Below are 24246 nucleotides of genomic sequence, written 5' to 3'. Positions count from 1 at the left end.
AGACTGGCAAGTTGTTAGTGCTAATGGTTCTTAAGTTTAAGAAGCTAGATTGGTTATTAAAAGTAAAAAGCTTTATCCTTCACTTTATCAAGCCGTATCATAGGATTTTAGAAATAGAAGTACTTTAGCTTTTCACTCAAACTATATCATAGTTTCTCTGCATGCAGAGAAGCCAGAGCCAAAGATATTTTTGTTTTCATCCCTGTTGAGGGCAATTGTTTTCCCCATAATAGGCTCAAACTTTTTAAAGAACATTTAAAATACATATATCAACTGAGTTACAATACCTGCAACAGATCTTCACTAAGTACTTCGGTCTTCTCAGCCCTAAAGGGGGATTAAAAAAAAGTCAAATGAATGAACATGTTCAAGGTCAAAGATTGCAACAATGGTCATAGCAGCATTATAATAAATTGCACATTTTTTGTTAGAAGTACCGTAGCAATCAACACCGTGGTCGTGATGGGGTACATAGCACTGGTTCCTGGCCACTGCCAAGGAATGAACCCCTCTCACTCGAGCAGCACACGGAGCCATGGGGAGAGCCACGCAGCCCGAGAGCTCCCCAATGCTCCACCGCACTGAGCTCGCCACCAAGCTCTAAAGGCATTTCAGACCGCACACGGCTTGACAAAAAACAAACGGGAATCCTGAATAACGTAGCTTGAATAAAAACGTGTATTAAAGTAACCTGAATTCAACTCCATGCTGTTAATCAAGTAACATTATCAACACATCTGAATATAAAGCAATATAGATATGAGAAAAGTAGGACAGCCAAATTTACCTTTTTGTATTTCACCGCTGCAGAGCTTTATGAATGAGCAATAGCCAGTGGAAAAGGCAGCCTTACCACCTCCCCATAATCTTCCATCCGTCAGGAGGAGTCTCCTGTTACCTGATATTGCTGACTTTCCTGGATATCTTCTATTGATTTAGCATTATCATTAAGAAAGATTACCAGAAATTAGTAATATTCCAGGTAAAGGTCTACTCTCAACAGGAAAAAAAAAAAAAAATCCCTGAATGCTTGCACATACTCTCAGCCAAACTATTAACAATTGTTACATATATACTCAAGCCTTTAAGCTATTCCACATCTTCTTCCAGTCCCAGTTTATATATACACTTTGAATTGTTTAATGTTGAAGCAGATTTGTTTAGTATTGATTCTCATTTCCTGCAACACTGCTTTCTCCTGTCTTTGCTAGATCTGCAAGCTAGAGAAAGATGAGTTTATTTCATCCCTGATCTTTTATATTCAGCTGTTCACTTTTACTACATGTCTATTGCTATATATGACTTTGAAGTATACCAATATTCAATTTTCTTACTCTGAAAAGGAGACTCCCCCTCTGTCATAGTTTCTTATCCAATACATTGACTTCCCTCTGATCCTAAAGTCTGTTTAATAAGGTACTGGAGGGCCGGTCACATGCCAAAAGTTCATTTTATTGATGTGCTCCATCAGCTGAATACACAGAATGCCTCCAAAGGCTCATTCACTTTTTTTTTCCCCCCCTCCTGTAAAGTGACTTCAATTTCATGGCACATCACCTGCTTGGACTATGAGTGATCCATAAAGTGTTTAATAATTAAATACTGAAATACAGTAATGCTCAAAACCCCAACAAGAGTAAGACAAAAGCCACTTAAATATTTTGATAGCAACATAATATGCAAGAACAACAATATTTATTTTAGGAGAACCTCCTACAAGATTAATAAACTTTTCTTCCACAAAAGCAGAACAGAAGGACCACGTCTGATCAAAACTATGCCCTCTTAGAAAGCAGTTTGAGTTTTTGGACTTTTCAGTTTAGCATACATGCAGAATTGCACTGGAGATTACACAGAACTACAGCATAACAATACTCCAGCTGTAGGAGCATAGCTTAAAACAGATTTTAAGTGTGTTGATTTTAAGTACAAGCCAACTTTAAATAGCAGCTACCTACATCGGGTAGCTGGTTTGATACAAGCACACAGAGATACTACATGTTTCAGGGGCAACAAAGCGCTGTGCCTGATGCTTGTTTTATACAAATATGTAAGTTCTGAAACAGCTGAGTTTTTCTGTAGCAGACTCCCTGAGAGATGAGCCATCTCTACTTCCAAAACCGAATTTGATACTGCACACACCTTTCAAGAAAGGGTCGATGAAGCAGGCTGCATTTATCACCGCTAACACAGCCTTTGGTTTCAGACACTGTTCTCGTCCCGGTCCTGTTTTTAGCAGGAGAATGGATGCTTTGCATTACTAGCTTTCAGGAAGTTAGACTTTTACCTACCGTTAAAAAATGTGCACGCCACCAACTCTGCTAGATGTTACCAAGCAGCACATCATTTTAGTTTTGTACCTAACCCAGACATATCTTAGGCTGACTTGGTATTTAAGACAAGTAGCTTGATAAAAAACAGCTCGATGCATGTAAAAAGGCATCGATTGCAGGTTATCTTCAAATATGCACCAGGTAGAATCCTGTCCCGACCACGGCGGCACAGGATGCGGTGCCAGGACCAGCCAGAGCTCACGGAGCACTCCACCAAAAAGGAAGCAGGCCGACGGCACTGCGTTCGCCTGCCGCACGCTTGCTAACCAAGGCATTTCAGGGCATCGCCTGCAAAAATGCAAGCTTCTTACAGCAGCAAATGCAACCATTTATAAAAAGGTAGCCTATCAGAAATGTTCTAATTTTGATATTTAAGAATAATTAACATTTATTTCCAACAGTGCTAGGAATTTCTAGCTAGAAGCATCCACACACTTAACAAGAGATCAGCACGGCAGTTATCAGAGGTCCCGTAGCTGCCCTGGCAGCAGGAAGTCAGTGACGGCTTTTACCCATCACGCTGATGGCAGCAGGACGGAGTCCCCGAGCCAAGACCGCTCCGCAGACAGACCCTGATTACGTGAGTTTCGGAAGCGGGAGAGGGAAGACCTCACCCTTCCTGCAGGCCCACATTCCACCTTTAACGACAACGCCAAGAAAGAGCCACTGAACAACATCGCTCTGCCGTCGCCACAACCACGAAGCAGAAAACGCAAGCTGGTGACAGCAGCACATCCTTTATCTCGTTACCGAGCTGCCACGGGGAAAACGTGACCAGCCAAAGGTATCCGCAGCTCCCTCCGCACATCAGGTACTGTTACCTTCAGCTCAAGTTTAACATCCAGCCTCATGGGACAGGAATTCCTTCTGTCAGCTAATCAGAGAACTAGCAAATTCTATACAAAATAACTGAATTTTGAAAGAGGAAAACAGCAAGCTCTGAAACACTGCATTACTGAGCTGTCACCTATCATTGTGCACAAGAATGCAATTTATCTTAAACTGAAACATTAAAAATGAGTTTAAAACAGGCAAATATAAGCAACTTGTGGTTCTCATCTTATACTGTTTGTATGAATAAATTTATTTTTGTAGTATTTTACTTTAGTACTTCATTTTCAAGTACCAAGTGTCATCATAAATAGTCTGAAATAAGCTCATGCTGCCTAAGGTGCAGTGTCCTGCAAAGGAATTTAGAGTGCGTGCTTTTTATATCAGGACTACCAGGCTCACACGTGGACATGCACATGTAGGGACACACGCCTGTAGCACACACCCAAAGAGCCAGTGGGAATCAGCTTTCAGGGAACGAGACGCTAGGACGCTTTCGGCAAAGCACGCGTGCCTTGCCTGGGGCACGGGGCCGACCAGCCCTCCACTACAAGAGGCTCCACTGAAGCTGCTGGAAGCCTGTATTTACCTGGAATCAGGGCTTTCTACGGTTTGTCTGTCCACATGTTCAGAGAACAACATACAAAACAAATGCTTTCCCATAAACACTGAAGACAGCAGCAGTGGATGTTAATTCATGCCAGGTCCAAGCGAAGATGCCTTCTTCCTCCCTTTCGCACCCTGTCTGCCATCCACCTGACCAAGTAAACTGATTCAGTACGTAGGATGGCAAAAACCCAGAGCAAAGCGAGCTGAATCAGCTTACGGCATGCTCTGACAAGCGCTCTGGTAAACGCAGGGAACTGGGCAGGCGAGACTTTCCTTGGTCAGCAGGCCGCGGGCCCAGCTCGGCCGTACCGGGACACCATGCCCTCGGCGCAGAAGACCTCCCTCTGGAAACAAAGTGTGGGGCTATTTCGAGTTTTTAAACAAACCTCCTGATCCCCCCCACTACTTGCTTTGTTTCACTTCGTGAATCAGGCTTGGAAAACACAAACCACATACCTCTGGGATGAAACTGGAAGAAGTGCCCAGCACCGAAGGGCAGTCGGCTCACGGGACCAAGCTACAGCTAGTCCAAGTAGCACATTTCATACCCGCGCGGACATCATCTCCTCCACAACTGCTCTGCTGCTGTGCCCATGGCAGTGACCAGACACAGTCCCGCTCAGGGGTCTGAAACCTGCCTGCGAGCTCCCGCTGCCACCGGGCAAGGCGGCTCTGACCCGCCGGGGAAGGCAGCGCACCAAGGGCTCCGGCGGGCGGGCGGCCAGCATCAGGGCAGAGCAGCCTCCCGCACTAACAGGCTCAACAGCGGATTTCCTCAAGCAGTGGAGTTTTAAACCTAAAGGGAGTTCATATATATTCAAAATATATGAGTAACAGCAATATAACAATATATTCAAATATGAGTAACAGCATGTTTTTACTGTTGGGTCCTACCACAGTGCAGGAATCACCAATGTTCTCTTGTAAGAATTCAGCAGTTTTTCGACTAGAGATTTGTGGACCCACACTATCATATACAAGTACTTCTCCAGTCTTATCCCTTACTAGGTCTCCTCATTTATATCTTATCTAGTAGGCAGCATGAAGTGATGAAGAAACAGTGTCTTCTGGAATTAAGAATCATTTAAGAACTGAATGATTTAGTTGCAGACAATGTTCCCAGATGCTTTATAAAATTATTAGGGACAAAGGGAAACCTAGCAGTTTCAGTAGCTAGCCTTCAGTTTGAAAACCCTAAACTTCTCCATAGTACCTGATGAACACAGACAATCTCAGACTAAGACTGTGATTTCCAAATGACAGCAGCTCCGGCTGTCTCACATTCCCAGTAGTTAAACCGAATGCAGTCAAAACAGTTAACTCTCGGTTGCAAAACTGTGTTCCTCCAAAGCATTACTAATTGAAAAAGCATGCTCCGCTTCCCTCGCCACTCCCCGCGCATGAGGAGGCCCAAACCATTCCCGGTTCGGGACCGGAGCTGCCCTGCGCGCTTCCGGACCACAGGATCCCCGGGCAGCAGCGCGGAGCCGCGGCCCTGCTCAGCCCACGGAGGTTCCCGGCACACGCAACAGCAAAGGTGACGGTTACGTAAGACCGAGCAAAGACCGCAGCATGATCCACCGTCTGGGGAACGCGGGGCCTTGGCGTACGGGATTCTTTTCAAGCATTACATGTTACTGCAGCAGAAATATCCAGGCTCTTCAGCTGTTCACATGGCTTAAATATAAAATAGCTGCAAGCCTGGCAGCAGTCCACTGAAAGCAGTAATAGAGCTGGTCCTCTGGGAAAGGAAGGACTGTGAGAACTGGAGGTAAAGTTTTATGCTACGACACTTGGCAAAATACCTCTCGATACCTGTTACGGCAAAAGCTTTCTACAAATCAGCTAGTATAAAGGCCACAAGTCTTTCAGTTAAAGCCCAGCAATGCACTCTAAAAGACTGATTCTAAAAAACAAAACTAAAAACAATCACTTGTTACAGCTATAATCACCACCTTAACCAATAATGAGCATAAAACAGTACAAGTATTAAATTCCACAAAAATATGACTTTTAAACTTTTTTCCACAACAAGCAAGTACAACATTTTGCACCAGTGCAATATCCTAAGCGCACAGCTTCATGAGCCATTTTCAATGGCTGCATCTACGAAAGCAGCGCTTCGTTCCTTCACTGTCCCTCCCTCGCACTGCTCACAGCCCACACAACTGATCTGACTGAAAATAACCTGGCAAAAACAGTTCCTTTTCAGCCAAATCAGCTCCCCAGACTTGCTCTGCACACAGCTAGCTTTGCTGACGCAGTTCTGTGGGGGGAACAGGTAGCAAAGGGCAGCTTTAAGCTCTGCAAACTCAGCTCGACTGATGGGCGTCAGATTCTTCACATATTGTTCAAGAAGAGCCAAAAACCTCACTGAGGACAGCTTTTCACCTGCTGATTCTGTAACACAGAAATTAAAGAAATTTAACTGACAAATTGAATTCCACAGATAAAAAAAAATTATCTTTCAAGGGGACAAAAACTATATATGCATGTAAAACAAAGATCTATTAAATCAGAGCTGGGGAGTTCAAAACCCGAAGCTTCAGCTGAGTGGTATCTGAGAGCTCACTGGCTTCACAGCAACCTCCGAGTCCTGCCCACCGTCGCGGCACCGGCACCGCCGTCGGGACCATCCCAAAGTAGGTTGCAAGCTATGAAACAAGTGGAAATTTACCACCCGTGAGAGACGAGCAAGGAAGAAACAAGAGCAATCCTGACACCAAGGGCCATAAAGACTTGGACAGCCACAAAAGAACAAGTGACTCAGTCCAGATGTCAGAGTGGAAACAGAAACCTTGACTCATGCGCCGTGGACGGCGCACGAGGGAGGGGTGATAGGTGATGCTGCGGGGTGTGTGGCTGGTTTCACGGTGGGACGACAGGTCTGCGCTCTTAAACTCTGGAAAAACTGCAGCAGAGACTAAGAGCTATCCACCCAAAACAGGAGACAAAAAAAAAAAAAAAAAACAATCAAGCGACTCTTAAAGCTAGTTTTCCCTGCTGTTTGATTTTCCTTAAACTATTTGTTTGTTACTAAGAGTAACCAGATTAGCAGTTGCTGGCAAGTTAACATCTCACAGCACCTTCACAGAGAGCTGCACCAGCAGCACATCCTGCCTGCTTTCCACAGCACAATAGACAGGATTTGTTGCCAGGAAAAATGAAAGAATCAGCAGCTCTGTTCCAAAACAAAGAATCCCGAATTAGATGACAGTTTCCCTTCTAAAAGGTCTGTTTTTTTAATGTTCACTAAGAAAGACTTTATAGAAAATATAACTTAGATTATAGATGTTAAGACTACCAGATTAACATCCCCCATCTGACCCTGTGTGAAATTCCAGGAATGGACTTCCTTTAAGTGGTATGAACCACACATTTTCTAATCCCATTTTATGGAGCCTAATTATCAAACATGTCAGATCATTTTAAAATTAAAAGAAAATTTGGACCAGGGAAGAGAGCTGAAACAGCCAGAAAAGACCACAGACAAACTCAAGGAGTCCTTTTCAGGAAGGATGCAGAAAAACAGCACCACCGCTCAGGAACCCTCACTCCCAAATGCCGCTCACTACATAGTTAAGAAAATGATTGCTACAATTCATACCCAAATGTGAAATGCATCATTGTTTATGGCAGCATCTTGCTTCATTTTTATCCATCTTTGATGATTGTTCTTTAAGAAATCAAGGTGATCCAGGAACTCTCTTGTTTTCCAAATGAGGAAGAACATGACAAGATAATGTTCTTCCTTCCTCACCAGTAGCCATTCAGATTTACCTAAACCAGATTTTAAAACAATTTAAAGGTTGTAACATGCAAACCTCCCATTCCCCATATTTTCATAAGAACACATACTTGTCCAGCTTCCATTAACACACTGGCAAACAGCAAACTTCCCTAATTTGCAAGAAGTGAATTGGTGTGGTTAGGACTTTTCAGTTTGAAGCTAATCTGTAGACCTACCGCCAAGCAACCTTATCTGCTGATGCTTCCCAAAATGCAGCAACCAGGAACACCTCACTTTCCCATCCAGAGACGGACCTAAGCTCTACAAAACGAGGCAGAACGAAACAAACTCTACAGGGCACTGAAAAACAGACATGCACTTAACAAGCCATTTGCTGCTGAACATACTTACTTTTTGCACTTCTCTAGGCTTAACACAAGATAAGATCTTTAACAAAAGTGTGCTGGAGAATCTGTGGGACTGAAAAAATAAATTCTACAATTGTGGCCTTTGTAGATACATATATTAAAGGTCACTTTTCAAAACAATTTTATTACAAAGGATTTACTTTGCTTTTTTTGGCAACCTATGCCAATATGCAACTTTCTGGCTAAGATATACTGCAGAAGTTTGGTTCTACTTGCATAGCATTTTGAAGAAAAAGCCAGAGCAGAAATGTGTTTGGCCACGTATTTTTCTCACCAAAGAAACCAAATGATGTTATACAATTCCAGAATTAATCCCATTTGAGTCCCCACCATGAGAAAAACAGCACTCATACTAAAAGTAAGGCAAGATTGCCTTTAGCGCAGTTTGATTTTTTCCAAAAGATACTAGCATGACCCAAAGTAAATATAAATACTCTGCAATTTATTTTTAATCACCACTTTTAAAATCACTTCTGAATGCTGACAGTCACTATCGTTCATCTCTGCAGTTTAAGCTGGCCACTCACTGAGAAAAAACTGTACATCGAACCCTGCTTGAAATTAATTGCCACCTGTCTGTATGTTTTTGAGTCAAGTGTCTGTGATTCTGCATTGCAAGATTTTAAAACAAGGTGTACGTTTTTACGCTGGCCATTAAAACACTTAAAGCAAAGATGTCTGTACATTTTTCAATATCAAAAGAAGGCTTAATGTAAAAATGACACTTCAGTGTTATTTGCTGTTCTCACTCATGACGTTGCCAGCAGCCAGTTGTACACTGTGGAGCACGCGACTCGCATATGTGCCCATGCAGCCTGAGGACCCGAGGGGCAATTCCAAACTGCTATTTCACAGCATTGGCCAATCCCATCTCAGCTAATTTGTAAAACAAAAGAACAAATCAGCATTTTGGAAAAAAAAAATTGTCTTTTTACACAAATACTTGCAACCCCCAAACAATGCCTCCTCATGGAGTTTATGCCCAAGACAGCAAACTAGTTGCATGAATTAAATAAGCAATTTTTTTTGTCCATATCCAAGCATTTGACTAGAGGGAACAATTAGCAAAGACATTAGAAATAAAGGAGAAAAGAGGTAATTCAAATGTTTTGTCCATCAAACAAAGCTTTCCTTCATAATTCATCAGGAAAAGATTTTTCAGTTATTTAGTGAATATAATTCCTCTAATTCCTTCTTTTCCTGGAAGATTTTTGTTAATTCAATAACAGGGACACTTGCACAATATGGTCCTCTAACTTTTTATCCAATATTCTCAACTTCTATCCTCCCCCCACCATGCACACTCATTCCCTGTCTCTCAATTTACACACCTGCACCATGCATTGCTAGGTACGATCTCCTAGATGCCACCAGGGTACTGAAAAATAGGAACAGGTATTTTCCATGTGTCCATAAACTTCTAGAAAAGTGAGTCACACCACCGTAAACGTAGACATCAGCCTAGCACCAGGAGGAGGAACAACACACGAGCTAGTCTTGATCACTTGGGTTTCCCTTACTGCCCCATGCCCGTCAGCTGTCCCTTCGGCTCGTGCCCCCATCACCCACCCTCTGGCACAGGAGCTGCCCCGCTGCGTCTCACCTGCTGACGATGATGATGGTGCTCTCCAGCACCGTCAGTGAACACCACTCACAACCAGCCACCAGTCAGACGTCAAGCTTGCCTACTATCCATGTAGTCTGATGGTCCGGTCTGCTCTGCACCCACATGAACAACACACGCTTCTACACAAGTATTAAAATTGCTCCCATTGCATCTTCTGTACCGGTCACCAGGCTTAAACTTGCCTCTCGCTGATGTTTTTATGGCAGTAGCAGTGGTCACACCACAGGCTGTTATTCTGGAGAAAGCCACTCGAACTCGCTTCCTATAGATGCTCCTAGGCGCAGGATCAGTTTTAACACTAAAGTGATCCTCAGGCCAACAATTTGGGTCACCTATGCACTTACAGCAGCTTTTGTGCTTCTAATCCTCCAGAAGGGCTTGGAGAAAGCAGTAGGTCACCTCCAGTGCACCACGGTGTTTCATTAATAAAGATCCGTATCTTTAGAAGCTTCGGAACTGCAAAACTAACAGTTCAAGTCTCAAACTGTGAAAGATTTCTACTGCTTGTCTTCCTTAATCTTCTCCACTGAGTTCTTTCATCAAACTTTGCCTGGTCACTCAATCTAAAAGTTACAACTTTGATCTCTTCCATTAATCCCAGCCATTAAATTTTGACCAGATGAAGCCTGTCCACTCTAATTAAAGGCAGACCAGGCTTTAAAGAGATAATCATCTTGGAAAGAGAGCAGACTGTTCTTTCACAGTTGCAGGGAAACCCACAACAGACTGTTCACATTAGCGGATCTGAAATTCCTTAGTAAGTGAAATGGATCCAAGACCTCCTCTCCCAAGTGAATTAGTAAATTCAGCTATTAAGAACAACTGCAGTGCAAGCCAAAACCTATTTTGAGATCATTTTAAGAGGTACAGTCACAGCAATGAGGCCCTGCATTACATTTCAGAACTCCAACCTCTTTCTTACAAAACATAGATTTACTTTTAGCATTAGACAGAAAATTAAACCAAATACACTTCAGTTTAAGTACTGTTTAAACTGTCAGGTCTATATAACAAATCCATATAGATAATTATGTGCCACATGCACAACAAAAAAGACAAATATAAGTCAAACTTTCTAGATGGCTGAATTATAATTGTGGTTTAAATGCAGACCAAGAATTAAAGCAATTTTGTCTTAACGGAGGAAGTCACACATTTCAGAGAGCAATCTTTGAGGAGCCTCATTTTTTAAACTTCTGGATACAAATAAAAATTAAGTGCTTCTAGTTCACTACTCTCCTAGCAAATTTAATGCTTATCGCTACTCTACTATTCCATACCATTAACGAAGTTTTAGCTAGCAAGGCTTTTTTCTGTATTCTCTCCTACTTTCAAAAAAACCAGAATGCACATTAGGCCAATATAAATCTGGTTTCATTTGATTTGCATGTAGTTCTGAAGGTATAAATACTTTTGTGAAATGCTGCTGTGGGGGCTTAAAATTCCAAATGGTTAAATCCAATCAGTATGAAACCTAGCAGTAGTAATTATGTTTTTTTTTCCTAAAGTAAAACTCCTACAGGGGCAGGAATTCTGAGACCAACACAAAAATATGCAAAGACGGACCTTCTAAACTGATCACATCAGCCTATCTTGTCTCTTGCTTTTTCCCCTTTAAATATCACAGCTTAAATTTGTCATGCAAAATGTACTTTATTTAACTAACATTACTGTAGAACATTAAATTATAGTAACAACTACATGTTCAGAAAGTTATCAGTAATGTATGCAACACCCTTTACACAGTATCTTGTTAAAGAATTATTAACATTTAATTGCACAATATTTATTTACATTAAAAAGCTTACTTTCAGACAATGCCCCTCCCTCCTCCATGCAAGCAACAACCTTTTCTTCTAACTTGGTAGTTTTTTTTTTAATCTGAAATTAGGTGGGTACAATTTTGATGCAATAAAAAAATACTAGTAGGGCAGAAAGTAATCTAAATAATTATTGAATTCATTACCCCTTAATCTAAGGTGCAATTTTTCAATCACTGTATGCCAACATAAATGCAGCTGCTGCCAAAATGGGAATTCCCACCACCTCCCCTGTGCTCTAGCAGCAGTCGCACAGCTGTACAGGGAGTAACACAAGAGAACTGGGTCTAGCTGAAAATTACCTGGCCAAAAAAATAGTAGTAAATTAGCACGCAGCCAGATCACTTCCCTGGTCTGACTCACTCCCTAGCTGCTCACCTGGCCTCTTCAAAGCAGCCTGAATTTGTGCCAGTGTAAAGTCACCATGAAATCACAGCCAAGATAAGGAGCGAAGGTAAGGTTACTCCCTCACGTGTTTCCCTGCAAGGTTTCTCCTTTCCAGAGTCCTGTCTGAAGCAGCTCCCCCCTCCCGAGCTGCAGCACACCTCCCTGGTCCTCACACCTCTCCCTTACGTTAACAGCAGTCACATGCAGATCAGGCTAGAATTATATCCAATAAAAGAAATTACTACTTGTGACTCCCTTTGCCTATCACGAGCATGTCCACTAGCCAACAGCTCGGAGCTGATCTGGTTGAAAAATAACCTGGCAGAAGAAAACCAATTTTTCAGTTGGATCAACTCCACCACCTCGTTCATTTGTGCGAGTACAAATACAAAGAAGGGGTGAGAATAAATGGAAGGGGGAACCAGCAAGTTTTACAGGAAGGTTACATTTACAAAGCTTAATTCAGTTTTACTTCTTGAAACATACAGATAAGCCAGTAATTGATGTTTATGTATAAAAGAATGGCTTAAGAGTTTCCTACATGTGGGCTTGGCAGCTTTGAGTTTTAGACAAGGACCAGCTCCCTTGCCAAATCACCTGTTGTCCTGAGAACTCCTTTATAATGGGGAAAAAATAAAGATCAGAAAACCCACCCTCAAACACATCCTGAACTTTCAAGCCAGACATTATTTTCCATTCTGGCCACTACAGAATAGGTGGACTGTACACAAGCTTCAGGCGTTTTAAAGTTTTGTGATTTCTTTCACTAGAAGTTTTGTATTGTCAATCATTAGAAAAGTCTGTAAAAAGCAGCACTCTCTTTTGCGAAGACAGAATGTTTACAGTGCAGACATGAGTGAACAGGAAAAATATGCAATACAGGAATGAGCAAAACATACTGAACTGCTAAAAGAGTGCTTTCGCTTATTCACTTTGTTTTTTGCACTTTGGCAGGACATTTCAGCTACGTATTACCTTGTCCAAGTGTCAAAAAACAAAGTGAATCCAAAATGAACCTTTCATCAAAGATAACACTGTTGATTTAGTACACTGTTTAGGGAGGTCCATTTTCAAGTTCAGGGATTCCCCAAACTGGCAAAAGCCTTTGGAAAGGAACAAAACTGAATCGCAACCACGAAAACATCAAAAAAGCAGAACAATAAAGTTGGAACAGAAAATAAAAATGCAAACAGTTAAAAGCTCTAAAATAACAGTAAGAAAGAATAAGGGAATTTAGGGACCTTGGATATTATACAAGATTGACTAATACAAGAGGACAGAAAAGGGATTATTCTTTCTGTCCACTATTTCACAATTAATCCTTTGCACTGATTTTCTGATCAGGATACATATTGAGGAACTAATGGCTGAACCCTCAATTACATTTCATCAACAGGAAAACCAGCTTCTAACCTGAGCCGACTCCCCGACAATTGGACTGCAATTGAGACTACTCATCCAGTTACTGGGCTTTACAACACTGGATATAGAAGTCTGTTTTTATGTTGCTTAGATACAGTGTACACAAAACCGTATTAATGTGTATAACGTGTAGAACTATGCCATTACCACCCTGACATGTGTTTCGCACTGTATTTTTTGCTCTTCAAGCGTGAAACTGAAAGTTAACTCTATCACTAGATTTCTCAGAATGAAATGTGAGCCTCTGGCTAATAGTCTAATAAGGGTTTAACCTGTACTGCACTTCTTTAATATACACTTGAATTGCTGTTGCAAAACAAGCATTACTTTATTCTAGTGTTCTGTTCATATAAAAAATACCAGCAGATCGGAACACTTAATCTAAGTATTAAATCAGCTTATGGCATGAGAAACCAGTTACATGTTTGACTGAAATAGAAGCTGCAACAGTTTTGCTCAGATATTTCTATTTGAAGATGCAGGAAAGACAGAAAGCTAACATTTTAATCCAGAAAAAATAACTTTTAATGGTATGGACTATTTTTTTCCTATTGATTGTTTGATAACTAGTGTGCTGATGCCAGAAAGAGGTTGGCATTTGAATAACTGCTTTACTTTTCAAAGCCATGTAACAGCCATAACCTTCAAAACTGCATGCAAGGCAATCAGTCTTCCAAAACAGAGAGTCAACCTTACAACTTAATTCTCCTGTCACTGGCTAACGTAGTTTTTTGCAGCCTAAGCTGTATCAGTTGCTAAGGTTGTGTATGCATGTGCATGCCACAAGTTGCATGCTCCAACAGCATTAAGTTTTCAGCAATGATCTACCTTTTATGTGCAACTCTCAGCTATAAAAGTTATCAAGTTTGCTTTTATTAATTTTTACTCTAGAAGTGTCATTGGAATCTTGAGAAATACTTGAAACAGCCAAAGAGTATATTTATACAAAAATCTCAGTTGCTGGTGCAGGAAAACTTGTAAAACAGAAGGAAAAGAAACTCTCTCCTTATTGATCTTTCTCATCTAAAATTGATTCAGTTATTTTGCATGCTCATTTTTTAAGTTCCTCCAGCTCCTCAATTCTCTCTGCTGTAGTCACTCCAGGATATTCCTGTCATTTTGCAATGCAATTAACTTCACAAGAAAACAATCTGTGTCAAGAAAAAAAGGCTCCACCTCACTTCAGAGAACTTGTGACCTCACCCAGCTGGCTTGTATTTATGAGAGCTAGCTTCCTGTTGAGACAGCAGGATTGTACAAGCATAAGATACACTACTATTTTAACATGCATTTATCAGTAATGGAATAATCACTGAAAATTCAAGGCTTTTAAATTATTTTGTTTCTAAGGAACATATTTCAATCAAAACATTTTAATTCAGGCAAAAAAAAGCAACACTGAAGATAAAATATATTTGAAAGTCTTCTATTTTTTTCTTGTCCAGACATCAAGTACTGTGTTAAGCTTGACAATGTTGGTAAATGTTAAATTTAGCCTCTTTTTCATGAGAAGTACATACAGTAATCAAGTAGCCCAAATAAAACTACACTGAAAAATGACATAATGAAGCCCACTTATCTGTTAAAATCACTTGTTATCACCAAGTGCTGTGAAGCTATTCAGTTCTTAATTACAGGAGCTCAGCCATAAAACTTACCTGATCTAGCTTGCATTATTAAACTCCCATAGGTTGCAGATCAGAACTATGTCACAGTAAGCACCATACAGCTAACTAGTGCAGGTAAACAATATCCAGCAAAATGAGCTCTCAATTGCCTACTGGGCCCTGGTGTTCTCTTGAAGCACTCAAAAAAAGTAGAGCTACTTATTTTAACAAGCTATAAAACCTTGTTTCTGGAAACAGTTCACGATATTAGAAAGTATTTCTAACATTCTAAGATGCTTTATTTAACTATATCCTAAAAGATCATATGTATTTGGCATTTCATTATTTGCTAATGCAGTGACCTCTAATCTAAAGAACAGTTCTGATCTCAGATCCATCAGGCATTACTAAACCTAAAAATACATGCAAGTATCTAAGAAATGCGTTTGCTTTCATCAATTCAGTTTCACTGAGCAGCTGTCACTAAAGGAAACTGAAGTAAAAGTTACCTTCACTATTCTATTATTTCAGATACCATATCCTCCATCCCAGATGCACCTAAAAACCTCTGTACAATACACCTGCTCCTACTCTTAGCTTCCTCTGTTTCCCTGTACTGCTTCAGGCAGGTAGCTGCAAAGGCACCGGGATGAGGAGTCAGGCTCTGCTTACACAATGTCAACGCAAGCACAGCTTGCCATTTTTGGCACAATCATTATCACTGCCCCAGACCCTTCAAAACCTCATGAGACAACCAGAGAAATATCTGTGCTGAAAAATAACATTTTGTTCATCTCTACAGATCGTTAAAGCAACATAAGTCTGTGCTTTCATTAAGCACATGCTCCCTTCACCCTGACTGTGCATTCCTTACCCCTTACTGGCACAAATATGGGAAAACATCAAGTCTGAGATGATCCAGCAACTCCCCCCCCCAAAGATATTTGTATCAGTCTTTTATTGTTAGTTTTTAATCAGTTCCCTGATTTGTTTCATCAGGCAACACCATGCTGACTACAGCCAGGCCAAGGGAGAGGAGAACACGCAGCTGGCAGCATGCAAGAGGGCAGAACCACCTCTTTCAGCATAGTGCTGACTTTAAAAGATTGTGAAACTACAGTCTCAGGAAAGGACAGTTCTGAAATCCTGGCATGCTCAGTATGTTAAATCCCCATTCCAGTGCTCTCATTAACTGAGAAGGACTTCACTCTCCGCAGCTGAACCCTAACAGCAGTCACATAACAACTCAACACGCTTCAAAACTTACACACGCCATATTCATTTGCTTCACCTATTTGCATTAATTCTCCTTCAATTATCCAACATGAACAAGCCCTCCTATATGCAACCCCTAACCCTAGCAAACAAAGGTAGAGCATTTTGCTTCTGTAATTGGAAAGAAAAACTTGCCATTTAACCTCTAATACGCAGAAAAATCTAGTTTACCTAGCAGGCACCATAAAACATATACCAGACAACTAGTATTTCTGAATACCAGAAATTTATATAAAACATTTGAAGGGTATCTTCTGCATATAATAAGGGGGGAACAAAATAACTGAAGCAACATATGTCCTGGTAACACTCACTGTTCAGAAAAACAAAACTAACTCATCCCGGAGTTTATTCTCAAGGAATGCAGGCAGAGAAACATGTTTCCCTCCTACGTTTCACTTTAAGTGAAACTGATTAGTTGAAACTGTCCAATTTTGGCCTTTCAGAGAAGCAGGAGAACAGACTACAGTCCTAACACATCCTGCATTTCTTGGATATGGCAGAATTCTCTGCTAACAATGATGGCACTGTAAGGAACAAAATAAATCTGGTGCTATCAAGGCACAAAACACACAGAAGCCACCTCTAACTTAGGAAGTTCCCGAGACAAACATAGCTGGAGGCTGTGAGAACATTCTCGGGAAACATTACTGGATGTCTGAGCCTTCAAATCTTCCCTAGTTATATCTGCTTTTGGGCACTGTAAGCTGAGCAAGACAGATTTAACTTTGCCCAGTTGAGGCATTCTTACGTCTGCGTGTGTTCTGGAATCTTATCACAAGGGATGAGGCTTTTGAAACTGAGAGCTGAGCAAATACTTCCTCACTGATTTAATACCTGTTGCTGCTCTTATAACAGCACTACAAGTGCAACATTAAATATTGAGAAAGTTTTACATGGTGGTTTTCTGGAAAGCAGCACACTGCGATGAACTGAGTGCAGCGTTAGGCACTGCTCACAGTGAACTATTTCTGTAGAGAAATGGCATTTCTTAAAAACAACTTAAGTTCTTAACAAAACCTAATCTTAAGGGTTCTTAACAACCTAGACTTTAAACTAACATGAGAGCATCTTGATCCCTGAGAATTTAAGACATACTGATAATTGCCTTCACAAAATTTAGAGAATCCAAAAAGCAGACTAGAATATACCGTCTTTTGTTTCTGGACCATCTCTTCACAAGAGATCATCTATCCTCTTACTAGCGGTTCCCTCCGGTACAGGAACACGTCCTCTCACTGGCACCAGCCGTTCAGCCTTCAGAGAACTCACCAGCTCAAAAGCTGTCCACCGAGATGGAACAACTGGCGTGAAGACAGTCACTACAAAGTCTTCAACTTAAGTAAATTCAGATTATCTTCCCCTTGGCTTTAGCAGCTCCACTTTGAGAGGTACATTGGTTAATGCAGCTAGCAGACCTAAATTCCTTAATGCTTAAATAATTGAGCCTGGATCACAGAGTGAACACAATTCATATCAACAAGCTATTCCATTCACTGCTGCATTAATGGAAGTTGCAAATACACTGATAAGTGTGACGTCTTACCACAAGAAGCAGACAAACTGAAAACATAACAGCTAAACATTTTCCTATTGTTGAAAGTTTGTATTATTAGAAAATCAGACTTGAGCTGCACAAAGCTTTATATTGCGTCAGTTTTCCCCAAAGGATACCAGGAAGAGATAAATATGCAGATACCAAGAAACCCCTGTTGATATTACTTATGCTGAGAAGCAGTGTTAAAGGGTAACTATTAGTCATTTGCTTAGTTAAGTCTCAGGCTCTCAGATTGAGAATTTTTGCATGAAATGGTATTTCCCAATTTTGTACTTCTGGGCTGCACATACAGTAGCCTACGAAGTGGCTAAAAAGTAATAAAAAGCTGTGGCAGCTGTATTTGCTAACCCCAGTGTTTCAGGCAATATAATGCTTGCTGACTCCTTCCTGTCTGCTCAACCACCACACGCTACAAACACAGATTTTCAGATAATGCATTCCCCTTGCTGTTAGTAGACAAGTTCTTTACAATTCACATGCATTTTATTTCCCTCAGGCTTTGACAATTAGATACATGAAGTCTGAAAGTCTGTACCCGTTCAGGAAACGGAGCTTCCCTACTTCAGTCCACACAGACTCTTCAAACGGGCCACTGAATTACTCTTCTATCCAGAAAGATCTAAGTACATTTTCTTTAATTAAAGAGCCCTCAAAGTTAATTTGGAGATAAATAGGAAGTATTTAACTATTATAAAACCCAAAATAATTTTTTTTCTTGAGTACTCAGATATAGACAAATGTCAATTTTAAAGACCAAAGGCAAAGCAAATTCTCCCCCTGTTCAAAGTATGAGCATATTTCAGTGGTGTTTACCAATTTTTCAAGGACCAAATTTTTAACCAGTGACAATAAACACAATAAACACTCCACGTAAGTTTTTCACATGAAGCTTCTTGAAAATTTCTGGCCCACTCAAATACCCTTTTAAAATACCAGGCTAAAATTTACCAGTTTTATTACACAAGAACAAGTAAAGTATTACAGAAATTTCTTAGGCATCTGTAAAATTTTTTTTAAGGGGCAAGGTAGGATTAACATCATACTAGTTGAAGTGTTTTGGACTTACCAGAGATGAGTGCATTTTTTTTCTAAACCTCTCTAGATGCTCAGAAAAGCTAGTTCTCAAAGTATTATCAACTGAAAACCAGGGAGAGAACTTCCTTAAGTAATAATATACATAACTCTGAAAAAATAAAGCTAAATCCAATAGATAACACACTAATGGAGGAGAAAAAAATTTAGCAACTCTCAGACCATCCAAGCTTTTCCATGAAGTACTAGAAATTATTGGTTTTCAGCAGAACTTACCCTACATGAATTGAATGTAAGTAGCTCCTTATTATACACAAGCATTCAATAACAGTCACTTTAACTTGCTTGAGTGTGATAATTGTGCTATAATATATCCCTGATTCCAGCTTAAGACAAAGATTTTCAAGTGGCTTTAAGAACTACTAAATATAGTTTAGCATAGTAATTTTTACGTGGAGTGCAAGCTATTAAAAGATACCTTCAAATACTCCTGTTGAGTCAAAGTAGTGTCATGTGTTTAGGGCATGAAAAAAAAATCTGTTTGTATACAAGAAATTGTACTCAAACAGTGGAAAACCAGTGAAGACGTTATAGTAGATTAGCTTCCTGCATAAAAAACATCTTTTTAAGGTGGTTTGTGGCCTATTCCAGATTTCTAGTCAGTCAGATCTGCTGGTCTACGTTTTAAATTACTAAAACAGCTTAAGGACAGATAGCAGTATCTCTGCTAAAGACAGTAAATTAACGGACTCATCAGTCTTGATCTTAGATCACCTCACTGGACCTAAACTTTCCAGACCAGTTGGCCAGAACAAGATAATTTTTAATCTGTATGGTATTTTGTTTTATATTCCTAAAAGATGAAAGGAGAAATTGATGGGAACAACAGTAATAATTGTGTCCCCAGAGGCAGAAAAGCCAAACTTACGTGCAAAATTGTTAGACAGTCTAACAGGTGTCCTTAATTACAAACCTGTTTTTCTGCAACTGAACAGCATGACACAAACATACCTCTGTGGACTAATTTCTTATATGAATTATTTGGCTATGTAGTTCAAACGCTTGTTAGTGTATCATTTGAAATCCTTTAATGACAATACTTCAGAACACTTATTTTTGTCAGAGATGATTGCAGCTATAAAGCCAGAATGTTACTGAACTTCTAATAAAAATCTGTTTCCCTTTGTAATATATAAAGGATATAAAAACTAGAAGAGAAGCAGTTATTCTTAGATATATGGAGAATTAACTTATTGACACCATACAAAACTTAATCCTTTGCACTTCTGAATCTGTCTAGTAGCCTCAAACAGTCTCCCTAAAGCAACTGTTAGCTAACATCAGCCGATGAAATTAGAGGGGCCAGTGCTTTGAATTACCACTTTTCAATGAAAGTCTAAATAGTTTAATTTGCCCCTTTCTTTCAGAATTTTATGGGCAAGTAATCGATATTTTACTTTATGGGTTAACCAGAGCTTGGAGTTGTTCCCCTCAGTAGAACTGCTTGTTTGCACAGCTGCATAATTTACAGCAAATCTGTCAAAAAAAGTACTCAATAGCAGGTGAATACTTCTCTAGTCTGAGAAGTCCAACAACCTCCACAAGATAATTACTGCCGAATATTTAACACCATGTCTAATTATCACGGAATCCTGCTCCACTCTGCTGTTCCCCTCTTTAATTAGCCTCTTACGCATATTTCATAATTCTATATCCTCTGCCCTCCCAGACTGCCCTTCCCATGTATGCCATTCCTTTGCCTTAATGAAGCTCTTGCCCATCTTTTTTTTTCTTGTATTTCATGCTAAAGAGTTACTTCTCTGATTTTGAGGCACGCATTTGTAATACTAGCCATAGGCCAGTCATGCCAACCTTAGGAACCTGACTGTAGTATCATTCATGTAGATGGCAAGCTCAATGGAATAAATCCTTAACTGTTTTAAACACCCCTTCGTTAATGACAACAAACTTATAGCACATGCATCACCAAAGTACAGCCGAGACTTGTTGACCTCACAGTGCCATGCTTCCTCCCTCCCTTTTGCGAAATAAAGCTCAGAATGACCGTGTTGACAATTTGAACACTTGGCTAGTATATAAAATATAGGGAAGCGTCTATATTAAATGTATTTGTTGGTATTCACCAACAAATGCAACGAAGCGTTTTTCAAGTTAGCTAATATTAGAACTGAAGCGGCAGTTTTCTTGCAGCTGCTCTCCTCAACCAGAGGAAGAGAGATGCTACAGCATTTCCAGAGACTATTTCTGACTTTAGAAAATGAAAGCCTTCACTATATTGTGTACTCTGGGCCTTGAAAATATTAACATTACCATTTGAAGTATTGTTTGTATCTGAGTGAACATCTAATGCAAATGTTTCACTTCATGCATCAGGACCACTTCAACCTCTTTACGGACAACGGTCTAGCTTGAAAGTTAAGTATAAGAGTTGTGATGATGTGCTAACCAAAAAAATACATTTGGGGGAAAAAACAATGCTTGACTGCACACATGAATACACTATACCCTGAAAAACAGCATCTTCACCAAATTTCTATTTTTATAGTTCCTATACATGTGTGATCATACATGGCGAAACCCAAAACAAACCACCTGAGTTTTGTTTCTTTCCCTGCCATCCCCAAACCACATAAATAAACTAATTTTCTTGGGTTTCATTACAATTAATTAGATTTACAGAGGGAAAACTGATTTCAGTTACATAAGGTTTCTCCCTTAACTTGGAAAGGCACAAATATTTCAGTTAGCAACAAAAGACTAAAAAAAATACATTTTGTTAACAGGAAGATTACAGCAAATAAACCACCACAGGAGCAATTTGCTTAATTTAAAGCACTTTATAAGCATAAGGAGGCAATTTATATGCAAAAAAGGCAACAAAGCACTGGTCAAAACTTGAGGATTCTCCTTCCTCTTCACAGTCTTCTCACTTCCATTGAATTAAAGAAAGGTTTTATGTTCTTGGGTGAAGAAACCATACCATTAACTGAACACTCTTAAGGGAGCTTACTATTGAAAAATACTTTATAAGCAAAGTCAGAGACAATAAGGATGCACTTGTATTTCATGCTGACTAAAATAGGATAGAAAGAAACAAAAAGTTTAAGTTGAATTTAAACTGTTAATGTCAAAACCATCAAAACAAATGAGTCAGTGCCATTTTAAATAGTTTTTAAATGAAAAACAATTACTTGTACTTGTCTGTATTTTAATAAAAGCAGAGAACTTCACTGTTCTAGGCACATGCTGTTAATGCAGCAGCAGACTACCTGGCAAAGAAATACGAGCAATAATCATGCACACAGACAACCACACCCTGAGAATCTCAACTGTGAAACAGTTTTGATAGCCAGACCTTCCATTGGACTCCCAGTAATAAAAACAGATTTCCAGCTGCATTTAGTCAAAGGTCATTACGAAAGTTATAACTTCTGCTTCCAACTCTACAAATACATGGTTCTCAAGATTTAATTCCTATTTTTCCCCCTACGTGGGAAGTAGCTCAAGATGTTTATCCTAGCAGAATGCAGGTTACTAGAAATTCCATTTAGAATTTGGAGCTATGGGAGCAGAAGTCACACCAACAGGGAACAGCACTCCCATAATCAAAAAATCTATCAATTTTTGCACCTAGACAACCTCCATATGGAATGAGAAAGAAAGGACAGAAGATTGGTATGGAAGTTACGCTCTCTTTTACAGCAAAAAAAATGCCCTATTACAACCTGCTACTTAGCCATTATTAGCTGACACATTTTACCTGTTTTATATGAAAGGAGGACCCAAAAATAATAAACATAAATGAGTTATAGGAATAGAGGCCATGAAAGTATAGTTATTTCAGACTTAGCTTTCACGAGAAGCAGAAAGCAATTTCCAGGAAAGATTTTACAGAACTCTATTATAAATGCAGTGAAGTTACATTTGGATTTTTAACACACCCAACAGTGATGCAGTTGGTTACTCCTGTATGTAACTTTTTTGCGATATAATCAGGCGAAAGACCTTCTTACAAGACTCACCAGTTGGCTTGGTTTTTCTTTTGCTAAAATTAAGCTACAGTGGAGGTGCTCTGTGAAGTACTCTTAAGAAGCATGAAAACAAGTGAAAAATAGATCAGAATAACTCAATAAAGCATACTAATAAAGGAAACGAAAGCTAGAACAAAACCAGACAGGAAGGATAAATGCAAATAGTCCTGTAAGAACTCAGGGCAGCCAAGTTTAACATCTGAAGAACTGCACTACCACTCCATTCTCCTTAACTGTATTTGATCACCACTACAGACACTCCAGTAACCCAAACAAAATTTTTGTTTCTGCTTTAACAGTGTTAAATAATTTACATATCATATACCTTAAATAACGAACCACACAAACTGTTTGCGTATTTATAGCGGCACACAGAAAGCACTACTGAAGAACAACAGCTCAAGTACTTGTATGCTCTGTTCTCTTTAACAGTACATCAGGGAGCCTAAGAAGCCAAGGAGTTGGTCGAATAAACTGAGAACGTAGAGAACTTCTCACAAATGGGGAAAGTCCAACAGACTGACACAAAATGCTATGCGAGACAGGGGCCAGGGCAGCCACCGACACGGGAGCAGCAGCCCCTTCCCCAATTGCAAAACTCGGAGGACCTGAGGCTTCGCACATTTTTATTGCTCACCAACAGTACCAGATTTCTATTATTTTTTTTCCCTTCCCCTCCTCCTTCCAGGTACTTTGGGAGCTCACGTAAGCGCTCCTGCAAGCGTCCCCCCTCCCAAACCCCCTGCACGGGGCCGAAGACACGGAGGTTTCCCCGGCCCCAGCCCCTCCCAAGCGCCTCCCCGCCCCGCGGCGCGGCCCCCCCGCCGCGAGCGGTCCCTGGGGTAGAGAAGCGGAGCGGTGCCAGGCGCTGCCCCCCAGCCCGGGGAGACGGAGGCCGCCCGCGCCCACGGCGACGCCGAGGCCCCCGGGCCGCCCGCAGGCCCCGTCCCGCCGGCGCCCACCTGCCCACGGTCTGGTTGGCCAACTGCTTCATGCGGTTGAACTGCTTCTTCATGGCGGCGGCCGCGCCCGCCCAGCCTCCCGCCGGGCACCGACACCAGGAACCGTGCGGGAGCTCCGCGACGGCCTCGGCCTCAGCCTCAGCCTCCTCCCTGCACGACACCCCGCCCACGCCAGAACCCGCCCACGCCAGAACCCGACACCATTTCCGGCCACACCCACCCGCCACAGCCGGGGGGAAATCCGGGTCACGAGGCAGGGGGAATATGCGGAAGTCCCGCCTCCGCGGCCTCCGTCGGCCCCGCCCCTCAGGCCGTCCCCCTGCGCGGTGCAGTCAATAACAGGCGGAGCGCCGGCCTGCACGCCTACCTACGGGCGGGGGCGCTGCTAACGGCTTCGGGAGCGGCGGCTGCGTGAGGGAGCTGCCTTATGTGCCCCTACCTGGGCCTTATCCCCTGTGCGCCTCTCCCCGAGAGCGGCCCGCGGCAGGCGGGCCTCGAGCTGGTATCACCTAGCAACCGCCCGGACTATCGCTCCCGACGTGCTGTGCGGCTCGGCGACTCTTCCTGGGTGGG

At 41.1% G+C, this 24246-nt stretch overlaps 1 protein-coding gene across 8 annotated transcripts in view; it reads right to left on the bottom strand.

The window, feature by feature from the left end:
* The window catches only part of ARHGAP17 (Rho GTPase activating protein 17), a 49228-nt gene extending 24993 nt beyond the window's left edge, over positions 1 to 24235 (bottom strand). For 3 of the 8 annotated variants that reach the window (XM_026103944.2, XM_026103943.2, XM_026103946.2), the window contains exons 1-2: positions 23674 to 23884; positions 288 to 327 (exon numbers count right to left, since the gene is read on the bottom strand). In XM_026103944.2, the coding sequence (XP_025959729.1) occupies positions 288 to 327; positions 23674 to 23726 (93 nt within the window). In that variant the 5' untranslated portion in view covers positions 23727 to 23884. Of the gene's footprint in view, positions 1 to 287; positions 328 to 23673; positions 23886 to 24112 lie in introns of those variants that run through there. The other 5 variants (XM_064520017.1, XM_064520016.1, XM_026103942.2 and 2 more) reach the window with 3 other exon arrangements.
* Positions 24236 to 24246: the final 11 nt, after the last annotated feature.

Source organism: Dromaius novaehollandiae, chromosome 14, assembly GCF_036370855.1.
Source record: "Dromaius novaehollandiae isolate bDroNov1 chromosome 14, bDroNov1.hap1, whole genome shotgun sequence".
Taxonomy (NCBI): Eukaryota; Metazoa; Chordata; class Aves; order Casuariiformes; family Dromaiidae; genus Dromaius; species Dromaius novaehollandiae.
Note: the sequence above shows the minus strand (reverse complement) of the source record. Positions and strands in the feature narration are given on the sequence as shown.